Source organism: Pseudochaenichthys georgianus, chromosome 1 (assembly GCF_902827115.2).
Source record: "Pseudochaenichthys georgianus chromosome 1, fPseGeo1.2, whole genome shotgun sequence".
Classification (NCBI taxonomy): domain Eukaryota; kingdom Metazoa; phylum Chordata; class Actinopteri; order Perciformes; family Channichthyidae; genus Pseudochaenichthys; species Pseudochaenichthys georgianus.
In genome coordinates this window covers 36,363,332-36,381,265 of record NC_047503.1, presented here as the reverse complement: position 1 = coordinate 36,381,265, position 17,934 = coordinate 36,363,332, and the positions used below count along the sequence as shown (strand labels likewise).

Below are 17,934 nucleotides of genomic sequence, written 5' to 3'. Positions count from 1 at the left end.
GGCCATTGCAATGTTGGCCAGACGGGCGAAACTTGCATACATGCTAATTACAAACCTAAGATCCATATGATATTGGAGTCAAATTCCTCATACGTGTAAACCTACCTGGTAATACACCTGTTTCTGATTCTGATATTTGCCTGACAATAGGGCGGTGGTGGCTCAGTCCGTAGGGACTCGGCCTAGGAACCGGAAGGTTACCGGTTAGAGTCTCGGAACGACCAAGTGACTACCGAGGTGCCCCTGAGCAAGACGATGTCCCTACACTGCTCCCCGAGCGCCGACCTAACGGCTGCTCACTGCTCCTAACACTAGGATGGGTCAAATGCATAGTTCTGATGTCTGGCGGTGGCTCAGTCAGTAGGGAATTCGACTGTGAGCCATAGGGTCGCCGGTTCAAGTCCCCGACCAGACCTACATATGGAGAGTGGACTGCTACTTGGAGAGGTCCCAGCAAAGCACTGGACATCCCCATTCCCCATTTAAACTCTTAGAAAATAAAGTTACAGTAACATTATATATAATTAAATAAGACTTATGATAAATGCATGGATAAATATCTACGATTCTAAACTTTCTTGAATTAGCAGCCTCAAGCTGCCTCAAGCCTTTATTATGAAATCTGTGACCGGATGTGAAACTCTTGTATGGTGCTTGACTTTGGAGGGAGTCTGCGCTCAGACTCAGGTAGAGCAGAGCATCACACAGGGGCAGAGGGAGAGAGAGAGAGAGAGAGAGAGAGAGAGAGAGAGAGAGAGAGAGAGAGAGAGAGAGAGAGAGAGAGAGATATTTATAGCCTTTAGCGAAGCTGCAGCACAGAGATAAGGCTTGGGACCGACACACACAGACAGGGCTTAGGGAAAAGAGAACACGTCAAGATGAAACTCTTCACTTCGGTAGTTTTATTCGGGGCCGCAGTGGCCCTAGTCAGCGCGGCAGCAGCAGGCACCGAGGGGGAGATCTCCTTCGAGTACCACCGCTATGAGGAGCTGCGGAAGGCTCTGGTCTCGGTGTGGCTACAGTGCCCGACCATCACCCGCATTTACACCATCGGGGAGAGCTTCGAGGGCCGCGAGCTGCTGGTGCTGGAGATGTCAGACAACCCCGGGACGCACGAACCTGGTCAGTTTTACGCATACAGAAAGTCATCATAATGCGGTGAATGCACCCCCATCCCTGCTGCCTTTTGTCCCCCGACTTCCTTCACCCATTATAACAAGCTGTGATAATAACACAAACACATCACGCACTATTGCGCATAGCAGGCTGCAGGTGCGTTTATTTAATGTGAGGGTTAATTAGAGACCATCCGTGTGGCTGATGGGGGCTGAAATGACTGGGGAAGAGAAGAGGAGGAGCACAGGTGTGTGCGGTGCATTCAGGGGCCTGCTGCATCACTTCAGAGGTTTCTAGATGATAGATTGTGGGATCAGCCACGCAAAGCCGCCATTTTGCTGGTTGATAAAGATCTCTTCGTGCTTATACCTAGTGTTGGGAAAAACATGCCAAACGGGGGCTGATCATATTGGCACGGCTCGTTTGGGCTGCCATTTGAGTTTATATGCCTCCCAATCAAAAGCAGATGTGTCAGTGGTGTTGGTTGCAGCATATGAGAGAAAATAGTCCATGCATGGCATTCAAAAGAGGAAGCCTTTGACTGAATATTATATGAAGTCTTGATAGGGTTGGACTAGTTATGGTGTCTCTTCGTGGATCTGAGTAATGTCTTGACTTCCCTGCATCTCCATCACCCTCCTTGATGTTGTCAGGTCCCGACTGCAGGCTGGTGGAATCCATAGAGTAGAAGAAGTCAGCATATGTGAGACCTTTTGGTTGAAGGGCAGTTTTCACCAGCCACAGGAACTGCAAACCACCACTGCTGCTTTTAGATGCAAAGCACCTTCTCCTTTTTCTTAAGTCACGCCTCAAATGGGGAACATGTCTCAGTGTTATCACTTGAGTGCATTAAGGAGATCAACATCACCTTTGAAATCTCCTGATGGCCATGAAACAGCAGGAGTAGAAAACAAATCTCAAATGTCACCAGAAAAAAAGAATCACTATTCAAAAGTGTTTTTGAAAATGGAAGAGCATGGCCTAGATTACCTCAAGCTGTTAGATGGAGACAAACATGGAGAGCCAGCTTCTATTACATGTTCCTTTACTTCTTCCCTTTTGTGTTTTACATCAATCGGGAATGAAATCACACCATAGCAAAATATAGCTTTTATAATATAATAGTCAGAATCTCAATCTTGATAAAGATTGTAAAATGATCTAGCTTCAATAATGGAAATAAGTCCTTTATTAGTCAATTCAAGACAACAATATATATTTTTCATGAATACATTTTATTGTTGTTAATAACAAAACCAAAAATTGTTAAATAACAAAACCAAATTGGACATTTTATAATCCAAAATAGGGCACACAAATCATCATATCAAAAATAATTTGCATTATTGCATCATTCATTTTGAAGAAAAAATAACAGTGAAATTCAATTTTAACTTAATGTGCATTTCGTCTTTTGTTTTGCAAATACCATTATATGAGCATGAGGTGAAGAATCCGTAACCATTACTGCACAAGCTTAAAAAAACAAAGAAATGAAATTCACTGGACTTTTTACACAATGTAAAATATGTGTATTATTACAGGATATCAATATATCCATCCATCTTCTCCCGCTTATCCGTGGTCGGGTCGCGGGGGTAGCAGTTCCAGCAGAGAGCCCCAAACTTTCTTTTCCCTGGCGACATCAACCAGCTCTGACTGGGGGATCCCAAGGCGCTCCCAGGCCAGCGAAGAGATATAATCCCTCCACCTGGTCCTCTACCCCTTGGTCTCTTCCCAGCTGGATGTGCCTGGAACACGTCCCTAGGGAGGCGCCCAGGTGGCATCCTAACTAGGTGCCCGAACCACCTCAACTGGCTCCTTTCGACGCGAAGGAGGAGCGGCTCAACTCCGAGTCCCTCCCTAATGACCGAACTTCTCACCTTATCCCTAAGGGAGACACCAGCCACTCTACGGAGAAAACCCATCTCGGCCGCTTGTATCCGCGATCTCGTTCTTTCGGTCATGACCCATCCTTCATGACCATAGGTGAGGGTAGGAACGAAAATGGCCCGGTAGACAGAGAGCTTTGCCTTCTGGCTCAGCTCCCTTTTCGTCACAACGGTGCGGTAAAGCGACTGCAGTACCGCTTCAGCTGCTCCGAATCTCCGGCCCATCGCACGCTCCATTGTTCCCTCACTCGAGAACAAGACCCCGAGATACTTGAACTCCTTCACTTGGGGTAAGGACTCATTCCCTACTTGGAGTGGACAGTCCATCGGTTTCCTGCTGAGAACCATGGCCTCAGATTTGGAGGTGCTGATCCTCACCCCAGCCGCTTCACACTCGGTTGCGAACCGATCCAGTGAGTGCTGAAGGTCGCAGACCGATGAAGCCATCAGAACCACATCATCTGCAAAAAGCAGTGGTGCAATCCTTAGTCCACCGAACTGCAGACCCCCTCCCCCACGACTACGCCTCGAAATACGATCCCTGTATATTACAAACAGGATTGGTGACAAAGCGCAGCCCTGGCGGAGGCCAACCCTCACCGGAAATGGGTCCGACTTACTGCCGAGGACCCGGACACAGCTCTCGCTTTGGGAGTACAGAGATTGGATGGCCCTGAGTAGAGACCCCCTCACCCCATACTCTCACAGCACCTCCCACAGTAACTCCCTGGGAACTCGGTCATACACCTTCTCCAAGTCTACAAAACACATGTAGACCGGATAAGCGTACTCCCAGGCCCCCTCCAGGATCCTTGCGAGAGTAAAAAGCTGATCCGTCGTTCCACGACCAGGACGGAATCCGCATTGTTCCTCCTCAATCTGAGGTTCGACAATCGGCCTGACCCTCCTTTCGAGTACCTTAGAGTAAACTTTCCCTGGGAGGCTGAGTAGTGTGATGCCTCTGTAATTGGCACACACCCTCTGATCCCCCTTTTTAAAAAGGGGAACCACCACCCCGGTCTGCCACTCCTTCGGTACTGTTTCCGACTTCCACGCAACTTTGATGAGACGTGTCAACCATGACAGTCCCTCAACACCCAGAGCCTTCAGCATTTCCGGGCGGATCTCATCCACCCCCGGGGCTTTGCCACTGTGGAGTTGTTTGACGACCTCAGTGACCTCCCCCCGGGAGATTGGTGTTGATCCCCGGTCATACTCCAGCTCTGCCTCTAACATAGAGGGCGGAGTTGTCGGGTTCAGGAGTTCCTCAAAGTGTTCCTTCCAACGCCCTAACACTCCATCAGTTGAGGTCAACAACGTCCCATCCTTACTGTACACAGCTTGGATGGTTCCCTGCTTCCCCCTCCTGAGGTGTCGGACAGTTTTCCAGAACAACTTTGGTGCCGCCCGAAAGTCCTTCTCCATGTCTTCTCCAAACTTCTCCCACACCCGCTGCTTTGCCTCGGCCACGGATGAGGCTGCTGCCCTTCGGGCCTGTCGGTACCTTGCAACTGCCTCGGGAGTCCCCCGGGATAACAAATCCCTGAAGGCCTCCTTCTTCAGTCGGACGGCTTCCCTGACCACCGGTGTCCACCAGGAGGTTCGAGGGTTACCGCCCCTTGAGCCACCTAGGACCTTGAGACCACAGCTCCCCGCTGCGGCTTCGGCAATAGAGGCTTTGAACACCGACCACTCTGGTTCAATGTCCCCAACCTCCACAGGAATGCCCGAAAAGCTCCGCCGGAGGTGTGAGTTGAAGGCCTCCTGAACTTGGGCCTCCTCCAGACGTTCCCAGTTCACCCGAACTACACGTTTGGGCTTACCAGGTCTATCCAGAGGCTTCCCCCGCCACTCGACCCAACTCACCACCAGATGGTGATCAGTTGACAACTCCGCCCCTCTCTTTACCCGAGTGTCCAAAACATACGGCCTCAGCTCCGATGATACGATAACAAAATCGATCATGGACCTTCTGCCTAGGGTGCTCTGGTACCACGTACATTTATGAGGATATCAATATATATCTATGTTTATTTTTGTAATAGTCAGATTAATATTAATATCGTGACAGTATAAACTTCCACTAAAATGGAAACATCAGTGCACCAAAAGCAGTAATCCACATTAAAGGATACATTTAACCGTAATGAATGTACCCGTCAGTGATTTCAGTCTGACTCTCAAAACAAACAGGAGGTTTAACTGTTGCAGCTGGAAGTGATTAATTTCTTCCATGTACCCTGAAACAGCCCTCAAAAGAAAAAGAAAAAAACATTGCCTATAATTACACTTTAGATGGTGTACAGTCCAGTTTGTGGTGTTTGTAACTATATGTCTCATGTAAAGGTGTATTTTCTTCTCTGTGCGGTCTGAACGGTGCACCACAGGTTGTGTGTGTTTAGCTGCATGGTCACAGAGTCTAATGACCGTATGTGCGTACTGAATAAGCCCGTAATAGTCTGGTGGGCGTGCGTCGACATGAGTCATAGTAGCGGAGTGGAGACCTTATTACTACCAGATGAGTTTCCAACAGGGGCAGCACCCCCTCCCTCCTCTCTCTGTTCATCTCCTTCTACCTATGCTAAGCAAAACGTCCACAGCAAGGAGGGGGATGAAACAGAGGAGAAGAGCTCCAGAGACTGACATGTCAAAAGGAGAGTGAAGGAAGATGGTTTAGATAAATGTGTGTGTGAAATCTGCAAGGACAGTAACCTCTTTTAAGATTCCCCTTTAAAATGCCAGACCAATATTTTATCCGACCTCGCAGTGTGTTGAAACTCTGAGGTGGAGCCGAAATAGCAGTTGCCGGGGCAACAGATCGGCTTAGTGCACTGAGCTGACGGGCAGCTCGTGGTTGGCTGGACGGAGGACGACGGTCCTGGGCTCATCTGTCGGTGAGCAGCCATCTGTCACACTGCAGCACAGGAAATGCCTATAGCCCAGAGAGTAAACACACTGGTAACATATTCATATAAAGTCTATGCAGGATAGGAACCATACAGTGGTTGGAATAAACTCAAGTTACTCTAATACTCTTCTTAAATAGTTTGTAGTCATTATTTTTACATTAGCAACAGATCACCTGACTACTTGTTGGTGAAAAGGGACTCTAATGCTGCAGTTCCTTCAAAGCAGTGTTTCCCAATCAGTCATTAAACACATTGTTTTGGTTTTACATCCTGCTAAAAGCCTTCCTTTAGGTTAACTCTCTCCGCTTCCATTAATGCCCTTTCTGTCTGCAGCAGGCAACTGTTTTCAACAAGAAACCTCTAGCTCACGCTACGTGAGAGTTCGAGACTAGCTGGTGAAGAAACATGAACAATTAGCAGATAAAGAGCCGGGTATATCCCTTACAAGTAAATGTATAGACTACAGAGGTTATAGATGAAAGGTTTGATACAATCTCATCGAGCTAAACTGCGTAAAGCTAGAGACAGCAGCCGGTTAGGTTAGCTAAGTTTAGCACAAAGAATGGTAACAGCTGGCTGGCTCTGTCCAACAAAACCTCTATCAACACCTGAAATCCTCACTATTACCAAAGCTTTAGTGTAAATGTACTGTTTTACTGGCATGATCATAATACTGGCTGAATTTCAAATATATAAACTATGAGTTAAAGATTTTCAATATTCTGCCAACCATTCATCAGCGCTGACATGTTTCTCATTTGAGGAGGAGGAGGTGTTTACTTCTTGCAGCTGGGCCATATCTGAGTGTTTAAGGGCTGGAAACTCTTCTGACTCTCATGTCTGGAACTATTTACAAGGCTTCTAGTGTGAGGAGAAACCCTATATTCTAATGGTTTTGGCTTTGTCTGAAGGTGCAAAAAAAATGTCTGTATGAGGCACTGCTTCAATATACTGTAGACCCTCTCATATAGGGGAGACGCTGCAGTGTTTTATCGGACGACACAGGAAGTATGTAATCTCCAGGGAGCACGCACACAGATGCTCCGTCATATGTGTAGTAGCCAGCTTCACCGCTGGATATGTATCACATTACATATTGAATATAAAGTGAAAAACATGCAGACATGGGTTTAATAGTATCCATACAGTGGAGGAGAATAGAGTGCCATCCCAGTGCATTGAAAGGCCATTATAGCTGTGCGGAGCCTCTTCAGGCACAGATGGCAAAAACAGCTGAGAGGAAGAACAGGATGAGATCAAAAAGAAAAAGAAAGGAATGATGATTGAGAAAACGGGAAATGTAACAGGAGTGAAAGGGTGATGAGGGACAAGAAGAAGGACGGCCGAAAGAACGTAGAGGGAATAAGGGAGAAGCAGAAACGGAAAGAGGAGAGAAAGGCCAAGCCATCAGCCAGAGGTCATTTATTATACATCAGACTCCGACATGCATCCTCCTCCGCTCTGCCTTCACTCTGCTTTCCTTCTTCTTCTTTGTGTTGATTTGCTTCTTCTGTTGCCAAAGCTTCATTTCTGTTTCTTTCCTTCTTCTGCACACATTTTAATTGTGCTTCTCTTTCCACCATATGCTGCATCTCAACATGCTGGGTAACAAGCATGATTCATGTCACGCTGTGTATTGGCCATACAAGCAGCCAAAGTCCCACCTCTTTTCACTCGCCTTTCACTGTTGGTTTACTTCTTGTATTACAATCTTATGAAAAAGCTAAAACATGTCAAATTAGTTTTCCATTTTCTCAGCATCAGCAGTCAGCAGTCTCTTTGGTTGTTGTCGGTGAATGCTACCATTTGTTACCAATTGTATGTGTTTGTTAAAATGAAGAATATGAGTCAACTGAGGTCTGGACTCTTTGTCGGACAACATAATACATTTAAAGGCATCATCATAGGCATCTTAAAGTATTTATTAAGAAAACACTGTTTAAAGTGGGCATCACATCAGTTGTTCGGTGTATATATTTGTTTGATAATCTAAATCTAAAACATACAAAACAGAGAGAAATGGAGGTTGAGTTACAGAAGAAGCTAGATTGTAAACGGTCTACAGACTGTGACTCTTTGTACACGTTGTACAGCTGTTTTATAATCCAGAATTGTCTATGTTTTATTTTGTGTGTGTGTGTGTGTGTGTGTGTGTGTGTGTGTGTGTGTGTGTGTGTGTGTGTGTGTGTGTGTGTGTGTGTGTGTGTGTGTGTGTGTGTGTGAAACAGGCAGACAGTCTGAGTGTGTTTACTCATCCTCCGAGTTGATTTGTCTCCCTAAGCTCCTGCCTGTGTCAGTGTTGCCACGACGACTAAGAGCACTTCAATAGCGTGCTTCCCTAATGACGTGGCTGCAGTCATTGTTACGTGGTCACCATGGAGACTGTATTGATCACCTGCCAGGCACATTGTGATTAGTCCTGATAAAGCGAAAGACAATACAGTGAGGTTTTGTCCGCCTCAGATGTGTTATATGATCTGTGAGGAGAGAAGCCACATCACCCTTTTACACACACGCTCAGGGATATCTATCTATAGTAACTCTCTCTAATGTTTTCACACTATTCAAACTAAAGGAGGAGAGGTTGTACACACACTAAATATCGTAACAATTACACAAAGCAACCATCTTCTTTCAAGATGTTCTTTAGGCAAATATATGAACACAAAGCTGGCTTTCTATAGGCTCAAGAACAATGAATTACTTAAATGATTTGTTTTGATGATTGACTAAGGATACAAATATATATAAAACCTCCATGTTTGCTAGTTTTAGTAACAACATAGTGCATTGGATAACACAAGACCTTTTTAAGACAACCTCTGGGAAACTGTGATTTTCCACACATTTCTGACCTTTAATGGATTTGGTTACAGACAAAAATGACAGCTCGTCCTACAATGTTGAGAACACAACACCCATCATTCTTTGAACACATATTTGCCTGAAGACAATCTTTAAAGATCACAATGCTTAGAGTTTTTGGAGCTTACAATAATTTGAGTGTGGACTACCCTTCCTTTTCCTTTGTGCACTGCTGTTGTCCTGTATCTGTACCCAATTTGGTTTGGGTGTGCACACTCTCCAAGTTGTTATTATTTAAATCTACAGTACAAAGCCCTATTGTGCATTTACCAAATACATAAAACGATGTTTTGCATATAACAAATTCATCCGTGAACATCGTTTATGATTGTAAAACGCAAATGGAAAATGATAAACTGTCCAAAAACCACATTGCCCTTATGTGAAGTATGAAAAATGTACATGTGAACCTTTTACGTTACTTTAAGTGTCGTGTCATGTGTTTGCACAGGAGAGTAAAAGCTCAGAGAGGTGCAGACAGTTTGACATATAGAGAAATAAGGTAGGACAACACTTGGTAGCTCCAGAGGGAAGAAGGACATTTTGATTTGTCCTAGCTTCTTGCTTGCCTTCGTGCAGAGAATCCACCTCTGGTTAAACGTGTTTGCATATCTGTTTAAATAGTTATTTTACATAAGTATAAAAATTAGTAGCAAATAAATGTAATTAATACAAACATGTATATGCCGTAAATTACCATTAGTCCTTCTCCTGCCTGCCTGCCTGCCTGCCCTGCCTCTCAAATTCATTAATTCTTACATGTGTAGGAGTAAGGGAAGGCCTCCAGATACTGAGCATCTGTGTAATAGTTTGGGACATACTAACTCATTTAGGCAGAGTACAACTTCAAAGTATGTGTGGAACGTGTGGGCACACGTGTTTGACAGCTCTGTCAGGCCTCTTACGCCTGTAAAAAACATTCACAACGCTCAGAACAGAAAGAGTTAATTGTAGTCTTGAAATCATTAGTAGAAACTCAGAGAAGAACCAGAGCGTTTAAAAATAACCTAACTACCAGATGTGTGTGGGTGTGTGTGTGTGTGTGTGTGTGTGTGTGTGTGTGTGTGTGTGTGTGTGTGTGTGTGTGTGTGTGTGTGTGTGTGTGTGTGTGTGTGTGTGTGTGTAGCCACTGGGAAACATCAAACGTTAAAAAAAACCTCTAAACTGGATCAAGAAGATGCAAATATTGACACACATGTATAAATTCATCTTGAAAGCATTACTTTTATACAAGCAACAAATTGAACTTAATGATGGGAATTAGGAGAAGAATCCCTGGAAACCGCCCAATCAGAATAGAGGTAAAAAACATACACACAAAAAGCACCTCAATAGGAACTGGATTTTTTTTTCCCGAAAAGCCACAGAAAGCCACTGTTCTCTGGTTTGTAGCTAATCAAAACAGTGGGCACAGTACCTACTTCGTCATCCTCTTTGTCCTTTTGTGCACGGCTTTATATAACTCCTTAGTAGCACTTTTGCTAATGTGTGTATGTGTTTGTATACTGTAAGCTTGCACAAAGAGATTCAGAGAAGAAACAGCTAATTAGTGTAGTAAACAGAAGGTTGGAGCCGGGTCATTAAAACACAGCTTTACTGAGCACACTGATATCAAAAGATGATAAAGAAAGGCATGGAAAGCAGTCATATTGGATGACAACATACTGTAGGTGGTTTAAGATTGTATTAGTAAGTTGATATAAATCAAAAATAATTCTAAAATGCATTTATCGTTTAAGTCATTTATAAAGAAATAAAGCTAAATAATTGTCACCATGCCTGTTTATCCACGGCTTTGCATAGGAAAAAACACACTTACAATTATAATTTGAGCAGAAGAGTGGGCTTTTACCTTTTTTGCTGGTAGAAAAAACGTACTGACTTAAAAGGTTTATTGCAAAAACAAAATCCTTGCAATCTTGGTCATAAAAGCATTGTTTAGTTGAGAAAAAGGCTTTTCACATGTCAATATCAAACAACTTAAATTCAGACACTTTTCACATGTAAAATGGGTTAAGATCATTGTGTCTGTATATTACAAAATGTATAATATTCTTAATAAAGTACTTGAATGTTACATTTCGAATTTGAGAATATGCATTGCTTTTGTTTTTGTTAATGCTGTAATGAAGGATGACGCATTACAAGCTATAAACAGTATGATGTTGGGCCCATATCTTACAAAAATACAATTTATTTTCATATCATGTCCTTGAGTGAAACTCTTCAGTGTTGAAGTCGTCTCTAACCTCAGTTCTGTCCCTCCAGCAAGATTCAGGCAGACCAATCTGTGACAGTGTCGGTCAATAATCCACTGTCTGTCGCTCTTTAGTGTCCAAATGGAGTTCTGCACTGCTGTGTTCAATTGTCTTTAACCTTTTAGCTGATGAGTCAGTGTGTTTTTCCCTGCTGGAGCGTGAAGAACAAGTGTTATAGTCTATAGATCTGTGTGTGAGTGTGTGTGTGTGTGTGTGTTGTGTGTGTGTGTGTGTGTGTGTGTGTGTGTGTGTGTGTGTGTGTGTGTGTGTGTGTGTGTGTGTGTGTGTGTGTGTGTGTGTGTGTGTGTGTGTGTGGTGTGTGTGTGTGTGTGTGTGTGGTGTGTGTGTGTGTGTGTGTGTGTGTGTGTGTCCAGGGTAAACTCCCTCACAAATGACTTTATCAGAGACCTTCTCTTCTTTGGTTTTCCATGACTAAAATGGCCTTTTCTCACAAAGATTGTGACGTTATTGTGATATTTTGCTCTGTGGCCTTATGTGATTGGCTGGTAAAAGGTAAAAGGTCACATTCAACCTTGTGAAAATCCTCCTTCTTTGTAACACATTCCTGTGTTCAGTTAATTATCTCGCAATGAGCTGTACAAACGCTTTACAGAATAAGGTGGAATAAATTATGTGGAATTAAATCTCAGTTTATGTCTTCCCTGCAGGTGAGCCTGAGTTCAAGTACATCGGCAATATGCACGGAAACGAGGCCGTGGGCAGAGAGCTGATCATCTACCTGGCTGAGTACCTGTGCAACCAGTACCAGCAAGGCAACGAGACCATCATCGACCTCGTCCACAACACTCGCATCCACCTGATGCCCTCCATGAATCCAGATGGATTCGAGAAGGCCGCCTCTCAGGTGATGAAACAGCACAACAATAACACCCAGTAAACAAACCTGATCTGAGGCTTTAGCACCAGACGGATCAAGATTACAAGACAACAGATTTAGCCAACACGGCTCTTGACACATAGAGAGGAGCATTAGTATTTATTAAAGCTTTGTGTCTGAATATCATCTCCTGTTTCCTGCTCAGCCCGGAGAGATTAAGGACTGGTTTGTGGGCCGCAGTAACGCGCAGGGCGTGGATCTGAACCGTAACTTCCCCGATCTGGACCGCATCATCTACATCAATGAGAAGGAGGGTGGAGCCAACAACCACCTGCTGCAGAACATGAAGAAGGCTGTGGAAGAAAACACCAAGGTACACAAACACAGAGAACATGGGATTAAAGGGACCACAAGCATGAATGGTTAAATGGTATGAATGGTTAAAATGGCTGCTGATACTTTTTATCGCCAACCAAACCCATGAAAAGATAAAAGCATCCATAAATACTTTGTCTTTGGTACTCAGCCTTAACCCATTTCATCCTACTGACCATGTTAATCTCTGGGTCACACATTTATAAAGTGTAACATTTTACACAAAAAGAAATCTGACATCTACAGTGTTACTGAAACAGGAGTAAGATGTTTTTTCTTTGCAGCTGGCTCCAGAGACCAAAGCAGTGATTCACTGGATCATGGATATCCCCTTCGTGCTGTCAGCTAACCTGCATGGAGGAGACGTGGTGGCCAACTACCCATATGATGAGACCCGCACTGGTACATTAACACACAATTTGGACACACAATCTCAAACCCAGCCCTATTTTACTGCTCATTGTCTACATTTTTCCCCTCAGTCGTTATGAGAACAACAAATACTCAGAAAGTCGTAACTTTAATCTAAATCAGATGGAGAATGTTTCGTTCTACTGCTTCCTGTGGATTTATTATTCAAAGTAAACTAAATGTTTTTGCGCAGGCATGCCTTTCATTCCTTTCAGATGAAGGTGTTTAGTTCATTAATACTTTATCCCAGGCGCTGTGTAAACATTGTGGTCTTGTGTGTTCCCTCCCCTCTCGTTCCTCCTCTCAGGCTCCACTCATGAGTACAGCTCCAGTCCAGATGATGTTGTGTTCAAGTCTCTGGCCAAGTCCTACTCCATGTACAACCCAGTCATGTCCGACCCCAACCGCCCCCCCTGCCGTAAGAACGACGACGACTCCAGCTTCAAAGACGGCATCACTAACGGAGGGGCCTGGTACAGCGTGCCCGGAGGTAAGAGGTCACCAGAGCCCAGTGTGTGAGGTCTAGGATTCTGCAGAGGAAGGGTTGCCTGGGTTAATAGGTTAAGAACTTAAGGCTAGATATAGATGAGGCTGATGTTAATATGGATATTTGATTTGATCTTAAATAAGGTCATCATAAATCATAAGGTTCCCATGCATAAATATACATATAATTAATATTAGCCCTTTGCATTTTCTTGCTGACAGCCTCTGTATTTTTTTCAATCTGGCTTTTTAAAAACGCATGTATCATGATGATTTTTTATTTATGGTTTACTCTCTTTTTTTACATGAACACATGTATTCTTATAAGAGTCTGTTATGTTACTAAAGAAATGTGCATGAACAAGATATTTAACATAAAAAAAAAATGTCAGTGCTCTCTGATGTTAAAGTTTTAAAGGGGACCTATCATGCAAAATGCCCTTTTTGTGTATAAATACAATATGTGTCCCCGGTGCGTCGGGGAACTCACGCAGCGTCAGAAAATAAAACCCTTTCTCTCTTCCTCCGTACCCACATCTTTTAAAAACGGGGGTACAACGAGCGGATACAGATTTGCTGCCGATATTACGTAATTTCGGATGGTGGACGCACAGAGAGTTGCTATCAGAAACAATGCCTGACGTGTTTTGGACGTAATATGGTATTTGTTTACATTAGCAAGCCTCGCTAACCCTCAGAACTAACCTGTTCTGTGTCGAGCACATGTGTTTAAAAAGCAGGAAATAAAAAAAAGGAACTCACCTTGTGGTGAACCCGCAAGAGAAAAATTATTTGAGCTCCATACTGTTTCAGAAATAATCCTTGATCTGGTTTAGAACAGGATGGCGTTTTATCACAGCAGAATTTAACTTTATCTCCGGTAGAATTCTGATCAGGCATTAGCTCCGCCTCCTCTTTTTTTTTTTTTCAAGCTAAGGACCCAAGATCCTTGTTTCTCTAACAGGGCTGGAATAGAGGGATATGAGGGATGTCTAAAAATGCATGATCTGTTTGTATTTTGAGAAAAACACATCATAGACATGTTTATATACCCGAGACCCATAATATATGCCTAAAAATAGCATGATAGGTGCACTTTTAAAGCAATTTCAACATTTTTGAAATGTTACCAAACATATCCTTCTGTTAGATCGTACTTATCATCCAGACAGGTATATATTTATTTTCAGCTAAAATAATCTGCTGATGTGTTGGACTGTCCATCTGCTCTATTTAAAAATGTTACTTTAAAACAACAGTCAGTGTTTCTAAAAATATATTTACCAGCAATACAACTGTCCATATAAGCCTTAATTGTTTAAGGGAAATCACCCAAAACCGCTAGAATTTCTATCAAAAATGTATGTTACTCTAATTTCAACAAATCTACTTTCTGCTACTTTCTTATTCTTGTTGCTCTCTTACCCATCACAGGAATGCAGGATTTCAACTACCTCAGCAGCAACTGTTTTGAGATCACTCTGGAGCTCAGCTGTGACAAGTTCCCCAGTGAGGACAACCTGAAGACTTACTGGGAGCAGAACCGCAACTCACTGGTCAGCTACATCGAGCAGGTAGGCAGCATCGCCTGGACTGAGAAGATGTCCTTATTATCTCTAGTTTCAGCGGTGAATGGGATGTCGTTTTTAATCTAGTTTTACTTCATTTGAAGTGACACCTTTTTTAGTAAGATCAACGATTACGACTTAGTTAAGGTTGGGCAATAATTGCCTTTATGGGGAAACCAGTGTTGACTGTTGTCAGAGGATGTGACATAAAATGCTGTCTCACAGTTTCAAAGTCACAGCCATCCACCCTAACCTCAGAGGTTTTCTTCATGTATGACAACATAACACCACTTCCACTTTTGTTACTTAAAGAGTCCATTGTTAGCATTATTACAAAATGTGCCATAACAAAATAAAATAATTTAGTGGATTGTTGTAAATATTGCTGTTGTATTTATTTCCTTGTCTTTTTTCTAGTGTGTTATCCGCTCCAAAGAGCACGCCATGTACATTTAAGTCCCATTAAACCCATTTTCCGCCCTGTTTCCCTGAACCAAACATTGATTATTCCTCTTGGTGTGTTTGTAGGTTCACCGGGGTGTAAAGGGCTTTGTGCGTGACCTCCAGGGAAGCCCCATTTTCAACGCCAGCATCTCTGTGGAGGGCATCGACCACGACATCACCACAGGTATCAGCATCCAGTGAAAATTCACACAATCCTGATGTATAACCAGTGACATGAGGTGTGCCACGAATGTAATGTATGATGTTGTAATGCCCTCTGGTGGACAAACTCAGTAGTGCATCACTTTCTTAGCAGCTCTGTTGGGTGCTTTTTTACATGTATTAATGAGAACATCTGTATTTTGTAGCCAAAGATGGAGACTACTGGCGCCTCCTTGCTCCAGGAAACTACAAAGTGGCAGCCACTGCCCCAGGATACCTGACGGTCATCAAGAAGGTGGCTGTTGGCTTCAGCCCTGCAACCAGGGTGAGACTCACAGACACACACAACTCTGCCTCACATGCACTGTGTGGTCTCTTTTTGTTTCCAACAAGGTAGTATAAAAGAAGTGCTTTTTGCTGAATCTCAAACTGCTGATTTATTGTGAATATTTTAATATTCGAGCATATGAGTAAGAAATTACCTGATTTGGTTACGGTACACATATGTAGGGGGACGTATGACTCACTCCCAAAAATTGAGATAAACCGTTTTTATTTTTTTATCACAATATGTTTATCAAGTTACATTTAATTTAATTTTTAATAAAAAAAGAATGAACATTATGTATCCATATTTAAATGTATCCAGTATTATACTATCTAACATATACTTAATATAAACATACAGATTAATGACCAAACAATATTAAAATACATAAATTGTAAAATTATTTACATTATTATTAGCTGTTTTGGTCTTTTTTATGGGGCATGGTAATAAGCCTTATTCATTTTAAGCTCTGAAGTGGGAGTCTTTAACTTATCAATGAATTTGTTGCAAAATCGAAAACACTCCAGTCTATGGTAGGACATTTCTAACTTGGAATATGTAAAAGAAGAACTCTGCTTTAGTTTATTATGTCTCATCCGTTGTTTTCACCGTCTCAGGTGGACTTTGAGCTGGAGTCTCTGATGGAGAGGAAGGAGGAGGAGCGCGAGGAGCTGATGGACTGGTGGAAGATGATGTCGGAGACATTGAACTTCTAAAGCTTTTTGTCTGGCTGATGATCAGACCGTCTGCACAACGATGTAATATATTCAACATTTTGTGTGCCCGTCCACTCTTAAAAGAAGAATATATTGTCTCTTTATTTGTTTTTTTCTCTTTTCGATCATTATTTTATGGATTATTACTGTTTATTAATGTAATGGTTTGCCTCATACTCCTGTTGAATATCCTGCAGACACAGAAATAGACACAGGAGGACTTTGCAGGTAGTTTGTTGGCAGTGAGATCGGTGTTGATTTCTGTGTTATTGTGTTCTTTGTCGTACACGTGATTTGGTAACCATGGCACCCATCTATATAACCAACGAGTGACTGAGTAATTGTGTATGTAAAAGAGCTGTTTACATCATTGCCACATGGATCCGTCGAAAATAATTCATTATTTTAACTGTTTTAAATGTCTCCGTTTCTCCAGGCTTTAGTACAAATTCAACAAAAAAACACATTCCCACACAGTAATTTGCAAGCACACATTAACTCTGTTTTTCTCTATGTAAAATTCGCTAAGGTTTAGAGAAAGTCTGGGACATTAAAAACACTGTAAAATTACTGTAAACAATATATTGTAAAAATATATACATGCAGCACCGTTTCCCTGTTTGTTATCGATGTTGAGATCTCTTTTTTTTTAAACTGACGGCAGCACAGCTTTGATTTTAGCACAAGATGAATGCTTATAATATATACTGTATTTATGAACTATAGCAAGAAATGTGTGGTTTTGTAACTTACAATTCAAAGAAACAAGGCCATAACATCGATAAATCAGTCCACTTGAGTCTACCAAAAGCCATTTTCCTTTGTACGTGCATTTCACAGGTAATACTGTGGTACATAAGGAAATGTGGTACATGCACAAGTTGTGTTTTTCAAGGATAAATTAACACTAATCTTCTAAGTAGATACAGAAAGTTTAACTGACTGTAGAGATGAAGTTCACCTGGTTTGAGACCGCATAAATAAATTATTGAATGTATATCTATAGAAACAGTTACAAATGTAAAGAATGAACTGATCAATAAAACTCCCATCTTTATGTTGTCAATCTGAACTCCAGTGTCTACTTTTGTGTCAGCTCATTCACATTAACAGTAGCAACAAAAAGACAGAGATTAGGAGTGTCTTACATGTGAAGCAAAGTGTTAAGGTACAATTATACCATGTACTATTACAGCAAACACCAGATATATCAAGTATTAGCTGTTATATGACATTCCATGTGAACAAATAGGCTAATATTTTGTATCTTAACAAACACAGCAACAATATTGTGCCTGCCTGTTAAATTGAATAACCAAATATACACCTTTAACCAAAACTGCTTTGGTAGTGACATTTAAATGGAATAAATTAAGATAATCTTTTCTAAGCATGTAGATTTCAGTGCGATCTGTCATTCAACAATTCTGAAACATTAAATACTCATGTGCCATTTTCCCTTCGAGATGGTTATGATATCTATGGATTTTCCTCGGATTTCTATTGATCTAATGTATTGTATATATCTCCATGTAAAGCACTTTGTGACTTTGTTTTGAAAAT

General features: G+C 42.2%; 1 protein-coding gene across 1 annotated transcript; it reads left to right on the top strand.

Moving 5' to 3' along the window:
* The first annotated feature begins 749 nt into the window (after window positions 1-749).
* cpe (carboxypeptidase E) lies at window positions 750-17,437 on the top strand. Its single transcript, XM_034085740.2, has 9 exons — window positions 750-1,122; window positions 11,709-11,905; window positions 12,084-12,251; window positions 12,538-12,655; window positions 12,972-13,154; window positions 14,585-14,724; window positions 15,247-15,346; window positions 15,531-15,649; window positions 16,273-17,437. The coding sequence occupies exons 1-9, from the start codon at window positions 879-881 to the stop codon at window positions 16,369-16,371; spliced, it is 1,368 nt and encodes a 455-aa protein (XP_033941631.1). The 5' UTR covers window positions 750-878; the 3' UTR covers window positions 16,372-17,437.
* Window positions 17,438-17,934: the final 497 nt, after the last annotated feature.

What these genes read in the sequence shown, in the direction of transcription:
- cpe (XM_034085740.2), top strand. Translation starts at nt 879, where the DNA reads ATGAAACTCTTCACTTCGGTAGTTTTATTCGGGGCCGCAGTGGCCCTA. An exon ending in CTGTGGAAGAAAACACCAAG is followed by an intron (nt 12,252 to 12,537) that starts GTACACAAACAC and finishes TTTTCTTTGCAG; the next exon opens with CTGGCTCCAGAGACCAAAGC. An exon ending in TGGTCAGCTACATCGAGCAG is followed by an intron (nt 14,725 to 15,246) that starts GTAGGCAGCATC and finishes GTGTGTTTGTAG; the next exon opens with GTTCACCGGGGTGTAAAGGG.